Source organism: Podarcis pityusensis (assembly GCF_964106645.2).
Source record: "Podarcis pityusensis genome assembly, chromosome: 5".
NCBI lineage: Eukaryota > Metazoa > Chordata > Lepidosauria > Squamata > Lacertidae > Podarcis > Podarcis pityusensis.
In genome coordinates this window covers 53,701,364-53,722,943 of record NC_138032.1, presented here as the reverse complement: position 1 = coordinate 53,722,943, position 21,580 = coordinate 53,701,364, and the positions used below count along the sequence as shown (strand labels likewise).

At 43.5% G+C, this 21,580-nt stretch overlaps 1 protein-coding gene across 2 annotated transcripts in view; it reads right to left on the bottom strand.

Annotated features, from left to right (window-relative positions):
• PLPP4 (phospholipid phosphatase 4) overlaps positions 1 to 16,011 on the bottom strand; it is a 92,354-nt gene extending 76,343 nt beyond the window's left edge. The window contains exon 1 of one of the 2 annotated variants that reach the window (XM_081005326.1): positions 15,274 to 16,011. In XM_081005326.1, coding sequence (XP_080861452.1) covers positions 15,274 to 15,329 — 56 coding nt within the window. In that variant the 5' untranslated portion in view covers positions 15,330 to 16,011. The remainder of the gene's footprint in view (positions 1 to 15,273) is intronic. The other variant, XM_081005327.1, reaches the window with a different exon arrangement.
• Between the last annotated feature and the right edge of the window lie 5,569 nt (positions 16,012 to 21,580).

Genomic DNA, 21,580 nt, shown 5'->3' with positions numbered 1-21,580 from the left:
TTACTGAAAGAACAGTGGGGCTCACATTGTAGAGTACTGCCCCATGCAAGGGGAGATCCTGATTTGCAAAGGATCTTCTCTTCCAAGGAGGAGCTAATAAATAATAATAATAATAATAGTAATACCTTGATTGTCATTGTACAACCTGTGTACAATGAAATTAAACAAGCCTCCCTCCCCCCCCACCACCACTCAATCTCTTAGCGAACAACACACCACCTCGCAAGTCAATTTCGTGATGTTATTTTCCGTTCAACAGCCTAACAGCCCATGGATAGAAGCTATTTTTTAGCCTGTTGGAACGGCTGATTATACTTCTATATCTCCTGCCCGAGGGTAGAAGATTAAAGAGGTGATGCCTGGGGTGTGAGTCATCCCTGAGAATTTTTTTCGCTCTCCTGAGGCAACGATCCCTTGCGATGTCATCTAGCGCAGTGTTCCCCAACCTTGGGCCTCCAGCTGTTTTTGGACTACAATTCCCATCATCCTTGACCACTGGTCTTGCTAGCGAGGGATGATGGGAGTTGTAGTCCAAAAACAGCTGGAGGCCCAAGGTTGGGGAACACTGATCTAGCGGACTCAAGGGACAGCCCATGATATCATGTGCTGTATTCACCAACCTCTGTAGAGACTTTCTGTCCGTGGCTGTCAGGCCAGCATACCACACTGTGATACAATATGAAAGGACACTTTCTATTGTGGACCGGTAAAAGGAGTTCATCAGTTGTTGTTTAACATTATTCTTTCGCAAAACCCTAAGGAAATGGAGTCTCTATTGGGCCTTTCTTACCACCTGAGTAATGTTGATTTTCCAATCCCAGGAATTTAAAGGAGGAGACTCTCTCCACACAGCCCCCCCAATATACAATGGGGCAGGTTCCCCTCTCTTCTTCCAGAAGTCCAACACCATCTCCTTCGTCTTACTAATATTTAGGTGCAAGTTATTCTCTAAGCACCATGTAGATACTTTTTGAACCTCCCCTACAGGTGCACAATGGGATGAGGCCCCTTCTCAACAGTTGCTGAACACATGTCTAGTGGGAGTTATGACCAGCCTGGGTTAGGATATAGGAGCACAGCGGAAGGGCTGCCTATGAACTGTGAATGAGGCAGAGATAGTAGATGGGTTGGAGCTCCTTTAATTTCCTTGGTCAAACCCAATGGGTGGGTGGGTGAGTGAGTGAGTGAGTGAGTGAGTGAGTGAAGGACAGACTATCCTTTTGGGGCACCTCTATTGTTGCTTGGGCCAGTCCTTGCATTTTTCTTTAGTGGGTTTGCTAACAAAATTCAATCTGCCTTGGATTCCTTTTCTCATCCCAAGTGTCAGGGACAGGCTGCCGGTTTTGGTGATGAAGGAAAACATTCTGCGCATGCATAGGCACTGTTCTTAACTTTTGTTGTGCATACTCCAGAGCTCAGCCTGACAACAAATCTAGGGCTGCTGAACCATTCTGTCATTTAAATTCCACTATCCAAGAAACACATCTTCTCCCACAGTGCTGATCTGAGGCAGTGGGAGTGGGGAGAGAAAGATTTACTAGAAGGGTATCTGGATATCTGGAATTTTCCCATATTTGTCAGTAGAATCCTGCAACACAACTACATGGGAGTAAGCACCATTAAACTTGGGGGGACTTATTTTGGAGAAGAGATCATACATTGGTGAGTAAATCAAAGGAACTTCTGCTTAAATATGCATAGGACTGGACTGAAAGCTTCATCGCAGTCTCCCAAGCTGCTCTGTTTTTTAAACCATGCCTAGAATTAAAATACTGAAGATCTGGAGGAGAGTTTTCAAAACACATTGTTCTCCTTGTGGATTAATTCAAAGCAGGTGGTTTTATAGCCTTTAGAACTAAATGAAAATCATCATTCATATTAGTGGTTTAAATTACAGAAAGGCAAAGGTAATTCATTGAAATGCCCTAATGTAGGGGAAATATAAGCTTCACTCTTGGTAGTCAAATCTGAAGACAATAGCATCTTCAAAGCAGTCACTCTCAATAGGAAATTAGTTTCTACTGCAAAGATGGCTTCATACAGCTACAAACATTTTGTCGTCAAAACACTGATTTCAGGAAGGTATATAAATATGGCTCGATGGTTCATACAAATGCTTTTGTTTCACCACCCCTTTCCCCCCTCTCTGTGTGTTTTTCTTGTATCTGCACATTTCCTTTGCTCCTCCAGTACATCATCTTAAATTTAAGCACTTGTGGTTCACTGAGTTGTGCCTCGTGTCACAGATATGTCATTCTTGATAGGACAAGAGGAGAACAACATCCAGCAAAATTACTAGCCATGTGACTGTTATTGACTAAAATCCAGATCCTCCAGCTTATACACTTCAAAGCATGCTTCTGAATACGTAAGGGTAACATTTTCTTCCTTTGCAGCTGTGAAAGGCGGCAGGGAGCCATCTCTTTACAGGTCTGAAATTGGCAGACCATGTCTTGTCCAAGTTCACAGTTCAGAGTTTTGTTCAGTTATTAGAAATCACAAGATGGAGATTGCAAAAATAAAAAGTAACTGACAGCAGCGGTGCCAAGGAGCAGTCTCAGAGCCAAGTCCTCCTTATTTATCTACCACAGTAGAAAAGGTCGATGATGTTGTTTTGCAACAGAATGAATTACATTTCTCATTGCAAGTGAAAAACATGCACTTGATGGCACTACAGCCTCCCCACAATACAAAATTGCAATGGAAATCGATTGTAACCAAAATTCAATCAACAGGTTCAAAAGGAAACTGGCCACTTTTTCGACTGGGTGCAACAATGTAGCACACTCACATTATAACTGAACATCCAGACATTCACATGGAATAGAAAAGATGGAGACATAAAATGATAATACCCAATTTATTTGCAGAATCCGTTTCACAGTCTTGTCTCAACAAGAGCCCTTGGCAGCTTCGTTGTTGAAGGGTTACTGAAAAATGACAACAAGGAAGATGAAATTGATGGTGACTTATTGACAATGATGTGGAAAGTGCCGAAGCAGCAGTGACTGGTACCCAATATAGCTGGTGAGGTGGAAGGCAGGAAGCCCACCAGGAGATGCAGCCAGACCAGCAAGGAAGGGCTGGGCCATGGGAAGTAGTCTGGAGCAAGTCCGGAGTTGGGAGCCAGGACTCTGGATCAAAGAGCAATCAAAGATCAAACCAGGAAGCAGAACCAAAGTATAATTAGGATCCAATGGAGAACATGCAGGCAAGGCGGGAGAACAAGTCAGGATTCAAGGAAAGATCAGAAATGCAGAGATATGCCAGGGCTTAGGCAGAGTTTGCTGCTCAAGCAAGACACAGATGAAAAGGGGAAGCCTTTTATACCTTTTCCTGCAAGGGAAAAACAATGATCAGCCAACGTAGTGGGAAGTGGGGGGCAGTTAAGAAGGTTTCTTAATGCATTTCAGTGGTTTACCACATGAGGCAGCCACACATGTCCTTAAGCTGCTCTTGACAGGAAGCTGGACAAGAATTTCATCACCTCTGAAAACAGGAACAGAAGAGCTGTAGAGAGCACTCAGCTCCACTCTAAGTCCAGGGTCACCAAGTGACTCAACCATAACATGACATTAGAGGTTGGGTGGTCATTGGTTAGTCATGATTTAGTTGAGATTCCTGCATTGCAGAGGTTGGACTAGATGAGCCTTGGGAATCCTTTCCAATTCTACAAGTCTATGATTCATTCCCCGCACAAATGTAGCAAATGGTTCAGCAGTTTAGTTACTCCTTGCAGACAGCAGAGTTCAGAACAGATAAGAGAACAGTCAGGAACATTAATCTGTCATTAGCAGGATGCCCACCAAATGTGGACAATGCCTGTAGTTTTAAACATAGGCTACCTTTCCATTGTAATCTCAGACTTTCCAAGCATGTAAATACAGGGAGGGCAGACAGAGAGAATCAACTTCTGACTCCTGGGATAAAAACAACCCTTAAGATATGTTTGTCCTTCCTGCTCTTCTTAAGTGGGTATTTCATTTGGGAGGGCTGTCACCAAACTGCCTTTGCCCCTTCCCCTTCCTTGCCATCTTTCTGACAGTCCACACTGGTCAAAAGACAGGTGCACAGACATTTGGAAATCATATAAAATTGTTCTGGCTTCTCAAGGAGACTGTTTCAAGAAAAAGTTGCATCTGAGGCACCAAAAATCTTTCTGCAGAGGAACCCCAATTCACTGTCCATCAAGTCATATCAGTGAGAGCATGAGACAAAATTACTCTGTCTGCATTAAATACATAATCTTCTGAAGATCAATTGCTTGTGCTGTTGGATGGTCTATTTTCTACTTACCACCACAATTTCGTGCCAATATAAAAGCTTTAATCCTTTCTGCTTACCTAGTACTAATACTACTTATTATAAATCACCAGTTGTTTGCTGGTACCTTGAAGTACATAAAAATGGCATGCTCCATGTTGAGGAGGTTTGCAATAGTAAATGAGAGCCACCGTCACACACACACCCCGCACAAAACACCTGCATTGAGGACATTGAGATTAAATATAAATAAGGTGAGAGACAGGACCAATTTGAGGAACTTTTGCATCATCATACAGCACAGGTGGGAGAGAAGAAAATATGTTCGTATCTTTGTTTCTCATGGGGACTGAAATGTAGGATTCTATCTATAGTCATGAGTGAATGTATTTGTTATGCCACCCACAAAGGACAGGTCTGGGTTACCAATAGCTGATTAAGTCTTAACTGACGTAGGATTACACAGGTTTAATATAATAACTATTCAATAATAATAATGTACATGTCTATACAGATTACATCCATATCACCCCACAGATATACACATGTCTCCAAGGGATGCTGTTAACAAGATATTGCTTCTAAAGCACAATCCAATTACCCTGAATGACATTTCTACTGTGAATTACCTCACAATCAGTGAAGATCTCAAGCTATGATAAAATGGCCCTGAAAAGATGTTGTTCTTAATCAACACGTGAAACAATTTTTAATGTTAGACAATGTCACCTTAATCAACACTAGATCCCAGTCATGGCTGCAGTAGCCAAATCTGAAAAGTCACAAAATAGCATTCTTTTTACGAATGCCATCTCACCAAAAAGCTAAATGTGACCATGCAAAGGCATGCATGGTATGTAGGCTTTTTGCAGTTTGATAATGAAAACTGTTACTTTGCATGTTCCTTTATTTAGGCTGGCAGCCAGGAAATCAAGAGCTAAATTTGTGACTCAACTATGATTTTTTTCCTGTTGTTTATTTTTTGCATTCTGTTTTGTTATGGCTTTTAAGCTAAGCAAATAAAATTATTCCTAGCTAATGACAACCATACCCCACCTTGTCACTGCTGTATTTTTAAAGTCCATGCATCTTATAAGCAGCCATGTTACTTTTTTAAAAAAAAATACACCCAAATCTACTTCAAGTGTTTAATGAGCAGACACTTTGTTCCAATTTGTATCTTGTATTCTAGATAAATATATTTATATGGTATCAGGTATACAAGATACAAAATGTAGAAACCAAGCTCACAAATCAATGCAGAGAACATAATAAAATACAGTATATATCAATGAGTTCACAGAATACAATATGAGACACTTTCAAAGACTTGCTGGAACAGTAACATTTTATTATTTAGCCATTTTTCTTAACACTTAGCTAACGCCTAAAACACATTGCAGATAGTGCCAGCCTGATCCCAGTGGACACAGAGTTCCATAATCTCAGTAGCCACAACTCTGCATGCACATTTCTAGTTAGTGATAACATGACATTACAAGAGCAGTCAATCATGCCTCAGTGATGGACCATAAATGTAGCGCTGGGATATAAAAAGTAAGGTGGTCCTTTAAATACCACAGAACTATGAAGAAGCCATAAACTTCACTCTGACTTTGTGCTTTGTCTAGTCTAACAGCAAAAAATAGTAACACTTTTCAAAAGGAACATTTTGATTTAGCATCACTGCAAGCCTTATTCAGGCATTATGGTCGCCACAAGTAGAAATCTGCTTTGTACACTTTCAGCAGTAGTAAACCATGTAGAATTAGTGGTCTGTGTTCCTCTGCCCACATCTGCCTTGAGGTTCTAAGTTAAAACTGAATCTTTGTTTAAGCAGGTTCTAGATCATGCAATCTCCCCTTGACTTCTCTTATCCATCTCGCATCCTCACTGTCATTCATTTTAACATCATAACACCATATCTAAGTTGTCATTTTGGTGGTGTGATTCATCCCAGCCCCCTGTCCAAAGTCTGGATATTCAACCCTATATTTCATCCTACAGTATCCAGCATGCTACATGCAAACAGGTGGCTACAGAAGGTCAGAAAGAATAGAAAGGTGCATGCAAGTGTATGTAGAAATTAAACTACTGTACAAATGTAAGAGGTATACTTGTTCCTCCACTTGCCTTTGCTTCTGGCCCTGCCTACCTCAGGCATACAGTCCAAAAGGTTATCCAGAATGGAATGCACACCTTGATACCAAAAAGGTTGCCCCAACCCTGCTGTAGACAGAGATGGACAGAGAACAGGAGGATCTGGCAGGCTTTTCCTCTCCAAGAAAAGGCAGGAAAGGGAACCAGGATTGCAAAGCAATCTACTTTATCTCTTGTGTCTGCCTGTGGGGAAAAAACACCATTACTCCAAAGAGTAAATCGGGGATGCAGATAGATATTCAACTATTTACTGGGCACAGAAATGTCTAACTATGACTATGAATCATGTCTGAATAGACCTGCTAGGTCAAACATTCTGCCTTCAAAAGCCTTCACTTCATTCTGCCTTCAAAAGCATACACTTATCTTACCCCTGATTTGAACCATCATTAGGCTACTTAAGCTATCTAACTTCAGTAGTAGAACACCCTGGAGGATGAGGTAACCTTCACCATTTGATATTTCTAAATGCAAAGGAGTATTCACTTACTCAAATTTTAATTAGGTTATTAATTACTCATTCATCAAGTACAGCTGATGCCATCTCAAACAATTGCTTGCAGTTTTATTACTTTTATGGATGCCATACTCCCACTCTAACTCAAATACGTGTCACACCCCAGTGCTCTGCGATAACTTAGGCCCAAGAGTTTTCACCACTTTGAAATAGCTGGAGATTGCTAGTCAAGTCCAGCCAGGGTCATTCACATGCAAAACCCAGTCTGAATCTTGAGTGCCTGGATGCTCACAAAAGAGAGGCATGGTGAGAAAAAGAAAGCTAGTCCCATGAGTATGCACAGGCATTCATGGTTATTATGTGCTCTGCACATCACCCTTGCACTGCACCACTGTTGGTGCTCTGGAGAAGTGGAAGTACAGTAGTACCTTGGGTTAAGTACTTAATTTGTGCCGGAGGTCTGTTCTTAACCTGAAGCACCACTTTAGCTAATGGGGCCTCCCGCTGCTGCCGCGCCGCCGCCGCACAGTTTCTGTTCTCATCCTGAAGCAAAGTTCTTAACCCGAGGTAATATTTCTGGGTTAGCGGAGTCTGTAACCTGAAGCGTATGTAACCTAAACCGTATGTAACCCGAGGTACCACTGTACTATAAATATAGGTACTGTCCATTGTCCTGAAACAGGGCATCAGCACTGTCCTACTGGACAGCACCCGTTCTTGGCTGCACTGCAAGGAAAGGCAGACTATTGGGAGAATTTTATGCACAACACAAAGAAAATAGCCCATTACAGCACTGGTGTTTGTTATCACAGTTAAAGAACACGGCCAGGATACTATATATGCAAAACAGATGGCTCTTTTACTGTTATCGGACAAGCAACTGAATTCCTGTTAAAGATGATCTGGTGGGACGAGTTAACTTTTCTGCCTGTACTTCTTTTTCATTCATTAAAGCTAGAACTAATGAACACAGGATGTCTCTCTTATGTGGTTTAAAGTGCCAGACTCTGGAAATGTATTTGGAGTAATAGATACCTTAGAAAACCAGTAATAATTTGCAAATCCCTTCTCATTAAAATCAATCTTTTGATCCAGCAATGAATTTGATAACCTGGCTTGATAAAGAATTATATTTTTCTTTCTCCACTTTCATCCAACTTTAGTATTCAAGGAAGAGTGGAGTTTATTCCCATGAATACAGAATGCAAACCTGGCAGAATTTGCCCCAGATGAACCAGCAACTCTGCGACATCGTCACAAAGAACAAAAAGAGCTTTCACCAACTCTCCCCCTTCTCCTGAGAAAAGTGCAGTTTCAGTTCCAGCAGCCTGGGGGGGGGGGGAATATTAGTACTGTGGTTCGTGGTTCACTTTTTCAGGTAGCACATCAGACCAATGGGGGAAGATAAGGAAAACCAAGAGAAATGGGGTTGTCTTTGAAGTTACCACTACAGTGATGAGGATTTCATAGCAATGAACACCATGAAACTGGTTTCTCCTGTTGTGGAAATAACATTAGACAATTGTGGCCCAATACAACAGAAGAAGAAGAAGAAGAGTTTGGATTTGATATCCCGCCTTTCACTCCCTTTAAGGAGTCTCAAAGCGGCTAACAATCTCCTTTCCCTTCCTCCCCCACAACAAACACTCTGTGAGGTAAGTGGGGCTGAGAGACTTCAAAGAAGTATGACTGGCCCAAGGTCACCCAGCAGCTGCATGTGGAGGAGCGGAGACGCGAACCCGGTTTCCCAGATTACGAGACTACCGCTCTTAACCACTACACCACACTGGCTCCACACAACAAAGACTAACTCATCGCCATTTTGCTGACCCTTGGTAAACCCCACTGGAAAAGTATTGTTTGGGAACTAGTTCCACAGCCATTATACTACTCTGGGAACTGGAGTTCCAACAGCATTGGGTGGGCCCCAGCTTCTGCACTCCTGCAATAGCCTATCCCTGCAACGAACCATGCTTTGTCATGACATGAATGCATTACTTCAGTGATCTAAAGTGTGTTCCTGTAATCAGTATGATCACCCTCTTGCTTATAGGGAAGGGAATTATCAGAACTTTCTTGTGCCCTGATAATTAATTTCTGGCACAGGTGAGATGTCTTTTCCACCAGGACTTACTTTCTGGTCGAAAGTTCAGTTTCATAGCCATTCTGCTGCACTAGCTCCCCCCAGACCCTTCTACTAAACACAAACACATAAAACATAACAGAGGATTGTAGCAAAATGCATCATACTAGCATAAATCTGTGAGTAGTTCCCATGGTAGTTAGCACACATGGAAATCTTATCACTTGCCAGCAGGAGTCCCACTGAAAGTACTTCTGACAAATACAATTCCATCTTTATTTGACTCTTTTATCACAAATCAGCAAACAACAAAGCTTCCACAACATCTATTGTAATTATCATTAAAATCATGCTGCCTAAATCCATGCCTAGTGATGTGTCGTTTCCATAATGAGAGCATCCAAGTATGAATTCTGGTGCTGTTCTGTATTTTATCAACCTTACCAATTTATGTGGGACAACATTTATGGAGCAACAGACAAATGTGACATCTTCATGTTAAAGCAGTTAATCAAGTATTATTCATTCCCCCCCTCTCTCTATATATATATGCAAAGAGGGGGCCAATGTACTTTTGAAACCTCATTCAGCTAACAATCTATCAGCAACAATACAAATCCCAATGACTTTTGCAAATATGTGGTAGAAGGGAAGTGGCATTGCATTTTTCTGTGCTACCAAGCTCCAGCAACAGATACACCAGGCACTTAAATTCCCTCATCATTATTTTCATCTATTCAACTGGAATATTATACACATGGATCCCAAATTTTCAGGTGGATTAAATGCTTGGGGCAGTCACTATGGGGAATGTTTCCTTGTCAAGAGAGCGCAGTAGAGAGTAGTGGCATTTTTGTGCCGTCAATTGACAAATGTATTTGTTTAGAATATTTATAGTCCACTCTCCATCTGGATATATCTGGGCAAGTAAACAATAAAATCTATTTAAATAAAAAATACAAGACCATAACAATTATGAGCAGAATACAATACACTGAACAATTAATCACAGAAATGGAAAAAGAAAACTGCTGTTCCAGCTGGGTATTAATAACATACAAAAGCCAGAGTGAAGAGCCGAGTTTTAAGCTATGTCTGAGTGAAACAACTATAGGCACCTGCTGAATTTCAGAGGAGAGAGTTCCACAGTCGGGGAAGAAGGTTTATGAACATAACATAATGGAACAGGTGGGAAATCAGCTAAAAGGAGGAAGCTCCTTGGTAATATTATATGCTTTGGATGTAAAAGATAGCAGATTCAAATCCTGGTATCTCCAGGTAGACTTCAATGTGAAATGGTGGAGAGTTCCTGCCATTCAGTGTAGTCCAGGGATGGAGAAATGTTTTCCGCTCCGGGGCTGTATCAAAAGTGAGTAGAGCAACAGATATGTATAGGAGGCTACATTCCAGCCATGCAAAAGTCAGATGTTTCTACACATGGGTTCACACACACCTCTCCATTCAGTAAGCAAGAGGCAACCTCACAATACAAGGAATATGATAGTTCAGCCAAGCAAAAGCAGGGAAGTAGGGCTGGTGGAGTGAATGGCCTGTCCTACCAGACAGAGAAGCTTGGAGCACCACATTCAGCCCTGGGCCTGATGTTCCCAACTCCTGGTGTAGACAATGACCAATGTTCTAGCTCAATATCAGGCAACTTCCCTATGGACAAGCCTCAGCTCTCTAAGAAACAAACAGATTCAACCTGGAGAAGCCCCCATTCAAGGCTCCTTCTTTTAGGCAACTGCAAATTTTTCACTGAATAGACCACAACCCTCCAGCCCACAGCCAACCATGATGGGGAATCTCCTAGTTCAGAAGCTATCAGCCGTTGATGTGCAACAAAGTAGTATCTTCGGGCTATCGAAAGTTGTTGTACCAACATTTTCAGCCAGTTCTGGAAACATCAGATGGCATGATCATCAATGTTAATTAAAAAGCAATCAAGCTGAACAAAAGATGGTAATCTCTACATTTGCCAGTACAGGGTAAACTTTTGTCTTACACAGCATGTTAACCAGCTCATGTTTTTTTAAAGAACTGAGAATAACTACAAGCCTTCTATCTAAACTCAAGACCAACAGAACTGGAAATGCATGAAACATCTCAGAGTATACCCGCCCCCCTCCCCGAGTTGATCACTTTAATGCAGCAACAGTCTTGCTCCCCAAGTAAGAATTTTGCCACCTTCCATTCTTCTGAATTAACTCTAGTCTCACCTTCAATGTTAACAGGAGCATATTCTCTGTGGGTAGCCAACAAACCTTTGCATGCTGTTGAACTCCATCTCACATCAGTCCCAGTCAATACAGTCAGGGGTTCTCAACTGCCAGCCCAATCCACAAACCAAAACACTTGGGATTTTAGAATGGGGGGGAAGGGGATTTCCCCTTTTCTTCAGCTGGGTTGAAGACTGTAGCTGTTTGATCTGTCCTCCCTTATATTGCATCCCCATCTTGAACTCATTCACTGCCATTTAGAAAAGGATATCTATGCATGCGTGCATGCAACCATGCTTATCTCATCTGGAAAGGACTTAGTGGGTACATCTGATGCTTCCAGGAAGCACTGATGGGCAATGTGCCAGCTTGTGGGAAGAGAAAGCAACAGCTTTAAGCATGCCCTACCTAGAGGTGTTCCTCACAGCTTCTGACCAACAACAATCTATCTCTCCCTATATGCAGTATAGAATTTGCTGGCTGTGTCAAAGAGTTGAATGGGAACCTTTTTGTCCTGTGCTTTGATTGGCCTGGAAGAATGGCTTTTGTTTTTTTCTACTCTGAAGACTGACCATTAGTGAGGGGCCCAAGTTAAATAGGTTGGTTGTATTTGTGCAGGTATGTGCAGGAACAGGTAGGTACCCTGAGACATTTTTGCAGGTGATTGAACAGTGATTCCTGAGGCTTCCACTCAGGGCTGTGAGACCCAGGAGACCATATGAATCATTTGGGGGGCTAACCTGTATCACCCACTTAGAGCTACGAGGTACGAAGGAGAGATGAGACAGGAAGACCTTCCTCCTCACTTGAAAGGTGTGGCCAGGGGGCTGGGGGATATATTTCACTACTTCTTTCCTTGGCAGGAGAGTTTCATCCAGTTATATCTGCTTTATTTCCCTGTTAGAAGTATTGAAATTTATCCCCACATATGTTTTCCACCCATTCAGATCCTACAATGTAGCAAATGAAAGTGACCCTAGTTAAACCCCACACTTGGTGTCTTACTACACTATTTACATGTTTCCGCACACAACCATCTAATGTGGTAGCCAATCCAAGCTGGAACATTAATGTTTTCTTTTCCTCTCATAGCCTACAGTACAATTCTGTGAAGATTTCCCTGCTTTGGGTTTTCTTATGGGGCATTTCAAACTGCAACCTTTTTAACACCCCGTCATTTTTAGTGGTACCAGAGGGAGGTCTTTTTTTAAAAAAGAAGAAGGGGAGATCCCATACAAAGGGAGTCTTTCGCCTCCCTCTCATCAGTTTTGGCTCCTGCGCTCAGCAACCAGGCAAGACTATTCTGAATATTTAACTGAAAGCATGCACACTATTTTGTAATGTATTGATTGGCCTAATAAAAATCCCTAATGTGGATTTTTATTACGGGCCAACACCTTTGCTTTCTCTATAGTCAAACAAATAGTCTACTGACACAGAGAACAGAAATCACAAAATGTGCACTGCAAATCCTTCCAGGCTTAGCAGCATAAAAGTGAACACTTTCAGCATGCACTAACTTAATAAAAAGTTGAGCCAAACAAAATTGTACCGTAAGCTTTTCTGATCAGTGTATCTGGAGGGTGAAGGCTGGTATTAACAGGCAAAGGAGGGAGTATGGAGAAATCTCGCATCCAGTCATTGGAGCAAGCCCTTAATGTTACTTTGGAAGCTCCTTAAGGTAGCCTTGCCGAACAAAACACTTGTGATAAGTTATTTAAAAAGATTTGCATTGTTCTTTTCCTTTGTGCTGAATACGTGCCCTTCAAATCCTTAGTCCATGCTGCAGGTTTCAACGGAAAGGAGAATCCCAAATATGATCATAAGGGTTACCAGCTGCTGTGTGGCATTTCAAGGCTGTAAAGTGAAAGCCAAGTGTGTTCCCAAGGGGGGGGGGGAATATCTGCTACATAATTTTTTTTTCCTTAGAGAAAGGTGGTTTGCCTCTTCTAAGAAAGGTGGGGTACAGAAGGGTGAGTTTTTGTTTAAAAACAAGAAATGTGACAAATCATTAATAAATGCACACAAGATTCCTTTTTTAGCTCCAGAGTCCCTTTGAGCAAAATAGACCCTGCACCATTTTTAAGTTATGTTACATAACATGTCCTCCTCCACCCTGCAAGGAAAAAAAAGAGACAAAACAAGGCACCAAATACAGCTGATTCACTTTCTTTTTTAAAAGAAGATGAGAATCGGCAACTGTTTTCTACTACTTCCAAGCTACAGCATGCACTACAAAAGCCAAACACTTGGTGGAAATTACTCAGCACAAGTGTCCAAGATCCTTTACAATTATCAAACATGCAACACTAACACAAGCATCCCAGCCAATTAAGAAGCAGCAGTGGTGCAGGGAGGCTGTGGAGGCAGCAGGACAAAAACCTGCTTTCTTCTGTCCCCCCACTTTCCAAATCACAGTCATCTTTCTCCCTCTTGTCAGCTTCCAGCAAAAGGCAGGAGGAACCTATTCAGCAGATTCCTGGCACAGGCAAGGAGGAGAGAACAGAGCATATAAACCAAGCCTCACTGCAGCACCTGGGCTCTCAGGTCAAGATTCCTTGATGTTGTTCAACTGGTCAAAGGAAGCATGTTTTTTCTATCCTTGGTGGAGTGAGGAATTGAAACAAACAACTCTGCTAGCAACCTTGGTGCCATTTATCACTTTCTGTACATTTTTTTTTTTTTTTTACACTACAAGCCTATGCATGACTACTCAAAAAGTAAGTCTCACTGACGTCAATGGGACCTATTCTGGGGAAAGCAGCCATTGGGCTGCCACCTTACAGCATGTTGGGAAAGGGCTGCAGCTTAGGGTTGGAGCATGCAGAAGGTCCTATGTCCAATCGCGGGCATCTCCAGGGAGGGCTGGTAAAAACCCTGGAGAGCTACTGCCAGTCAGTGAAGGCAGTACTGAACTAGAAGGACCAATGGTCTGACTCAGTATAAGGCAGCTTCCTATGTTAACTCGGAAGTTAGTGCCACTGAGTTCAGCAGGGCTTACTCCCTTTTAAGTGGGCATAGGATCGCAACTGAAAGTTATAATGAGGAGAAGAGAAGGAACAGAAAAGTTGAAGCAGGTTGAGGGAGAATTGAAAGTATGGATAGGATACTAAAGTGAGCCACTAACAATGATTTATTTATTTTTAACAGAACAAAATTTAAACAAGCCATAGAACAAATACAGTGCTAGTCATGAGGCTTACTTTTGGGGAGACAGGCACCGGATTGCACTGTAAGTCAAGTAGAGAAAGGGACAAATATTGAGGAACAAAAAAAGGATTTCTCCTGGTGTTGATCCCCTCCTCCCCTTCTAAACCATTCCCAGCAGATAATGAACAGAACTTATACAGAGGGACACTTTGCAGCCACACGGTTGCAATCATGTTCCGTTATCTTCTAGATGGTGCTGTTTTACAAATTCTTCAAAATTATTAATTTTCATGAGAAGAAGAAGAAAATGTTTTATTTCTTTTCCCCCTGTGGACCAAACTGCACCAACCAATGGCCGGCTGTGTCAATGTTTTACTGTTGGGAGCATTTTGACACCCCTCCCCTCAGGCAGCTTTCGGACTGAAAAACACGTTCTTTGCGGCTGGATTCGTTTGTGCCAGGGCTGCCTGTTTCCAGTGACAGGACTTAACTCTGGAGCACGCAGAGACACCTCTGAGAAAGGTGTCTGAACGCGTGCAGAGTGCATTTCTTTTCCTACCATGTGACCACAAGCAGGCTTCGCGTATTTGGCGGGGGGGGGTGTATAGAGAAGGACTTTTAAGTTAAAAGAGAGGGTACCCTTTGGTTAGAGTAAGGATTTAAGGGGAGGCAAGTTCATTTTGGGAAGCTTTCAGTAACGCAGGTCCTCCCTGACCACCTTGACAGGTAGGGCGCGCAGCTGGAGCCTCTCCCTCCCGCAGCCACAGATCTCCCGGGTTGGCGGCACCCAAAGGCCATCTAGTCCATCACCTCCCCTCTATCTCTCCCCGGCTCTGGCAACGGAGCTTTTAAAAATAATAATAACAAACAATAATAATACTCGGTTGGTGCGCACTGGCGAGGCGAGCCGCCGTCTAGAGGAAACTTCCTGGGCTACTTACATGAAGACGCCGAAGAGCAGGACCCGTATCCCCACCTCCAGAGCGAGGTCCCACATGGCTCGGTCCAAAGAGAAGACGGGCTTTTGGGGGGCTGATGGTGGTGTGGAGGAAGGTGAGAGGTCCGATCCACTCGGCCGGCGGCTGCTTCACCACCTTGGTTTTAATCCCATGGAAAGAGGCAACAGGGAGGCGAGAACCTCAGCCCAAGCGCGGCGTCTCTCCGGAGCCCTCCGTGGCCAGCCGAGTCCAGCGCGGCGCTCCCAGTCCATGCCAAGCGCCAGCCAAGCGCCCGGGAGTGCAGCCTGCGCCCTAGACGGCAGCCGCGACTGCGGCGACAGCGCGCTGGCCTCTTGGAGCTGCTGCTGACTCTCCCGCGCTGCCCACCCGGCGCTGCTGCTCTTCGCCTTCTGGCCGGGACTCCCTTTCCTCTCGCAGTCTCGCTCCAAGCACGCCTGACAGCAGAGACGCCTTTCGCTTCCGAGAGCAGTCTGGGCTGAAGGGATCCTGGGGGGTTTCCATGCCCCTCCCCGTCGAGAAAAACTATCTGTTGCCTGCCTCTAGCGGTCCGACGCTCTCCTGCCTCTCCGCCTCCCGCCCACCAGCTCGGGAGATTCCCCTCTGGCAGGATCTCCTTGGCTCTCTTGATCAGCATCCGGAGTTGCCCATTTTCGCCCGGAGAGACGCGTTACCCAGGAGCGAAATGCCAACGCTCATTCAGTGTGTAGCACGGCGTGGGAAATCACCCGTTATGTTTACGGGGTTGCAAGGTGGTGGAATAAGGGCTAACGCTCCTGTCAAGCCTGCGTAGCGCAGCATCACAGGCAGAGACTGAGCAGGTAAAGCTTTCAGCAGGCAGGCATCAGGAAAGCTTTCTTGGATGAATGGTTTGCTTTCTGTTCCCCTGACACAGAAGCCCTGCCAGGAAGAGTTCCTAAATAAGGCAAAAATCTTTCAGAAGTACTACCCCCCCCCAAAAAAAATCCCCAATCAGCATTTATTTATTAGCTTCATAATCATGCTTCCACTCTCTCCTTCCATTTTTGTTCTCACAACAACCCTTTGAGGTAGGCTAGCGTGTGAAAGAATGGCTGTCCCGATGTGCTCTGCAAGCTTCATGGGTGAATTGAGATTTGAACCTAGGTCACCATAGCCTCCCTATATAGCAGGTTTTCATCCCCCTGGTCAACAAATTTCGACAAGGGCTGAACTGGGAATAAGAGAATCAGGACCCTTACACCAAGAAAAGAGCATTTTGTGTGAGCTTTTGCATGCAGTTTTCAACTATAGCACTCAAGCTCTTCACTAGTTTTCTAAAAGATAGCCAACAGAATATTTGGGTCCAGGGCAAATAGCAGCTCTTGGGCTGGAGAGTGAGCGCAATTTTCATTGGGATCAGAGAGTTGGGAGGAAAGGGTTAACCTAAGGTTACCAGATTTTTTTCCAATGAATCCGGGGACACTTTTCAACTTCAATAGGAATGATAGGATTTTGTCAGGGGACTGATTTGTAAATCTGGGGACTGTCCCCTGTAAATGGGGACGTCTGGTAACCTTAGGTTAACCTGTCCTGCCTGCCACAGTAAAACTCCTGCTTGGTGCCCCTCTCCACCCCCATATTAGCTATTTACATTGGGGAAAACATGCACATTAATTCATGTAACTAATGTCACGTTTAGTTTGGCTGCTAACTGCAAGAAGCAGTGTCTTGACCACAAATGCCTGGACATGATTGTGCTTGTATTGCTTTTCTCCTTAAAATATCTAAAGTCCTTCACCCCATCACCCAATATCTTGATTCTAATGTACTGCGAGAAGATAGAACATGTGTAGATACTGGAATATTAAAAGTCACAAAATAAAGGCACCTTGGAAGAGAGAATAATCCTGCTAAATTCCCAAGAAAAACTTCAAGCATGGCACTCCTTCTCTTCCCCTCATGCACATTTATAACACCCAATATCCCACACTGAAACCAGCAGAGGTTTTATATATTTTATTTAATGAACACATTTACATCCTGTCTTTCTGATTAATTGTCCAAGGTAGCTCACATTGAACATATAAAATGATAAATCAACCATAAAACCATAAAATGCCAATGAACATTGCTAAGACTCTCTTCGACTAGGGAATATCCACCCGGCAAAGGCACAAGGAGCCTATGGCTCACCATATGTTGTTGGACTGGGTCTCCCATCATCCCCAGCCACTGGCCATGCTGCCTGGAGCTCATGGGAGTTGGAGTCCAACAACACCTGGAGGGTCACGCATTGCCCACCACTGCCCTAGCAGATAAAAGAGCAGAGCAGGTGGTAGGTGAGCCTTCTTGCGAGGAGAGTGTCCCAAAGTCAGGGTGCCACAAACATAACGGCCACCTGTTTAACTTCTGAGAACGGGGCAGCATTTCAATCAATGGCAGGGCCAGGCTGACCATGAGGCAGGCTGAAGCAGCCGCCTTGGCCAGCAGAACCCAAAGAGGCGATGGCCCAGTAGACCAGCCCACTTGCGGAGAAGCAGCGGTGATAGTGGCTACCAGTGAGATCTTGCAGGAGCTCACCCAAATATCATGAGATCTTGTAGGCTCCATGAGATGTGCTGGAGCTCACTGTTGCCGCTTTGCAGCTGCAGCCACACAAGCTAGGTAAGGGGGAGGCTTCAGCAGCCGGAGGCTTCAGCGGTGGAGCAGTGATAGCAGGGTGGCACCTTTCTGTTTTGCTTCACGCAACAAAATTGGATGCATCGCCCCTGGTCAATGGGCAGATTTCTAGGGGAGGGGAAATCGGGTCCTCCCTTAAAGAGGGCACGTATTGTGGTGAGACCAGGAAAACTGACACCCTGTGTTGTGGGTGGGTACAATTGGTCAGCCACAACACCCGATTGGTAGGCCCCTTATAGCTGGGTGCAATCTGGCCAATGGGACACAGTCCAAATGGTTTGAGGGACCTATTAATGCCCATGCACGTGACCCAGAGCTTCCTCTTTTGGCGCATGCATTCAGAACACCCATCCACCTCTCCCTACCTTTAGGGCTTTGCACTTGGCCTTGCTATGCTGTCGTGTGTCGTCTATCGTTGGGACAGGGGCACGGCAGGAATTTTCCCCACTTGGCTGATTGGCTGTTGCCTTTTGGGTTTCGCCTGCCACATAGCAAATCGTCACAATTTGTAAGGTTGCGGATAGGCTCTGGTTCAGGTGATAGGGATGGGAGAATGCTCTCACCATCCCTATGTGAAGGATTAAAGGAATCCAGGGACGTGATGGTTTGGTCAACCCCTGAGAGGGGGTTGTGCCCATGCCTGAGTCCAGGGGGACATTTGGGTGGCGGAGTTGGCCTGTTCCTGGCTTTCCGTTTCAGGCCTGCTAGACAAACACACTTCCAATTGGGCATGTAATTATACTCGGATGTGGATGAAAAGTTATAATCACAGTATACTAAAAAAGGTGGGGGGGGGGATTAAGGAGGCTCTGATTTCTTGGGGCATAGTTGATATACCATGCATGCATGTAACATCCTCCAGTGTTTAAAGCCAGCTGTTGTCTCCTTAAAGGTTTGCTGCTGAAGCATAAAATAGTCTACCTGAAATCAACTGAAATAGCTACAACATATTCAGTAAGGCATATAATCTGAGTTTTTAGTTTGATTCCTTTATCATAGCTTCTGTTTTTTCTTTACTGATGAAGACTTCATGAAAACAGTAGTCAACAAAATAACTGTGGTCCTGCACAGCAGTGCAATGGGGCTTTCTAGATTTATTCACTGGGTGCCTGTGGAATAGAGGTGCACAGGCTCTGGGCTGTGATCTCCAATCAGGTGAGCTGTGGAAAGGTTATGAAGCAACTGAGAATGTCTAGTTGGTGGCACACCTGATGTTCCTACTAAAGGGGACTTTCTAAGCAGCCTAGCCTAGGGCCTGTGATATTCATAACACAGCACTCCTTTTGATGAATATGCCATTGCTGAAGGGAATATATATATATATATATATATATATATATATATATATATATATGAATGAAGTGGTCTGCTGAGACTCTAGTCATTTTCAAGTCATCTGCAGGTGGAAGTTTTAGATCTTCTGCTTGAGGCGAGTAATACACGTATTCCAAAGCTAGAATGTAACACTTGTAGATGCAGGGATAACTAGGCATGCCACATATTCCAGCATTAACTGAACACATATAAAGCAATAAATAATTCTGTATCTAGGAGTATTCCATATCTTTTTTCTTCTGTAATATTTTTTGCTTCTGTTTGTTTTGTGTTTTGCCTTAATTACTAAAAAGGTGTCTATATAGTTGCCAGCAAAGGAATGCCACTGCTGAATCTTCTTAGCAGTTGCTTAGGCAAGCAACAAATGTTAGAAGTGTTTTTTTATCTGATCCCCTACAGGCTAAAATAATCCCCAAGATTCAATAGTAATATATGTATTTTTTTTCCTTCATAACAAAAGCCAAATGGCTGATTTCTCTCTTCCCCCCAGGTAGTAGATGTAAATGGAAATGTCAGGCATAATATGCCTGCTGTCATTCTCATGAAGCATTTAAGTATCAGATCAGAGATTCTCCAAGAGTTATCTGTTAAATCTCTACAGCCAGGTATTCCGTTTGATGATACGGAGAGAATTCAGAATGGTGAACAGTCTGCTTACCTGAGTATGTCACTATTAAATTTCTCTCCATAGCCAGTATCTGCCACCAGACTATACAAGCTCACTGCATTCTGCACTATATGCACTCTCAGAGCCAACACCCATCTAAACCAGTATCCAAATTATGAGCAAGAAGAAAGGCTCTGACCCATTAACCTCAGATGTCATCTCCCTTAGCTATTGTTTTCAGAAGGCTAGAAGTGGCAAGGTTAAGCTAAACTGGGAGGAGTCAGTGGTCAGGGCTGGTGAATTTCACAAAGGACCCACCATAAATTGAATACAGTACTATCCAGCGCCAGTCCAATACATTTTGCTGCTGGAATCAAGGTGGTGCTTCCAGTACAGTACAGAAAGTGGTTACACCAGAGATTGGATCTTCTTTCAACATGGATGAGAAGACAGCACCCTCGATGGGGTGAGGAGAGACATTTGGTTCAGCTGGCATTTTAATGAGAAACTACGAGAGTCACACATCCCAAAACAAAATGCAAACTATCAGCTACCCTCTGAAATTATCATTTCTCTAAATTTTGTGATGCAGTAATTCAGCCAGGCAATGTATCCAAAAATGCATATGGCTGGGGAAAGTGTGCATAAAATAATTTACAAAACTCAGTATATTGGGGGAAAATACTTGCAAAAAAATTACTTGTATACAGTGGTACCTCGGGTTACCTACGCTTCAGGTTACATACGCTTCAGGTTACACACTCTGCTAACCCAGAAATAGTGCTTCAGGTTAAGAACTTTGCTTCAGGATGAGAACAGAAATCGTGCTCTGGCGGCACGGCGGCAGCAGGAGGCCCCATTAGCTAAAGTGGTGCTTCAGGTTAAGAACAGTTTCAGGTTAAGAACGGACCTCTGGAACGAATTAACCCAAGGTACCACTGTATTAGTGAAAATAGATTACAAAATGTGTATTGTAGGAGAATGTGGTTTTGAGAAGTCATATATAACACTTTGATACACATTGAGCACTGAACTTAAAATTGTGAATTTGAGAAAAATCAAAATCAACAGATTTATTCCTCCCTAGATAAGGATGTGTAGGGCAGCCTGTAGGGGCCAGGACTGATCTGTTCTCCCAACACCTCGCCACTTCTCTCCACCAAGCAGCTGCCTCACTCTGTTTAATGACAGGGCTAGCCCAGCCACCACGAACTTCTGAATAAACATTCAAAACCCTGGCAAGCTACAACAGGGATCTGTGGCACCTCCTGATTGTTGGAATCCGGCTTCCATCAGCCCCATCTAGCATGGCATATGGTTAGGGGTGATGGGAGTTGTAGTCCAACAACATCTGGAGATCCTCAGGTTCCCTTCCTCTGGGTTATGAAATGGCCTCTTCTCTGCACTTGTAAAGCACCAGATGTGAGTCTGGATAGATATATTTATTTGCTTTATCTTTGATTCATTATCTGGGATGCTTATGCCACTGAATCCATATTACTGGCCTTTATATCATCAGGCTTTTTCAGTGGATAGTCTCACTTGCAATATTCCTGCTTAGAAGTAATTTACACACATGGATACTGCTTTATTAAATTTTTCAAGCTCATTTCCAGTGGTTTTTTGTTGTTTTTAAAAAAGCCAGTCTATATTTGTGACCCATTGCACAGAAATGATGCAGCTCACATATGTGCGAAAATAGTATAGAGG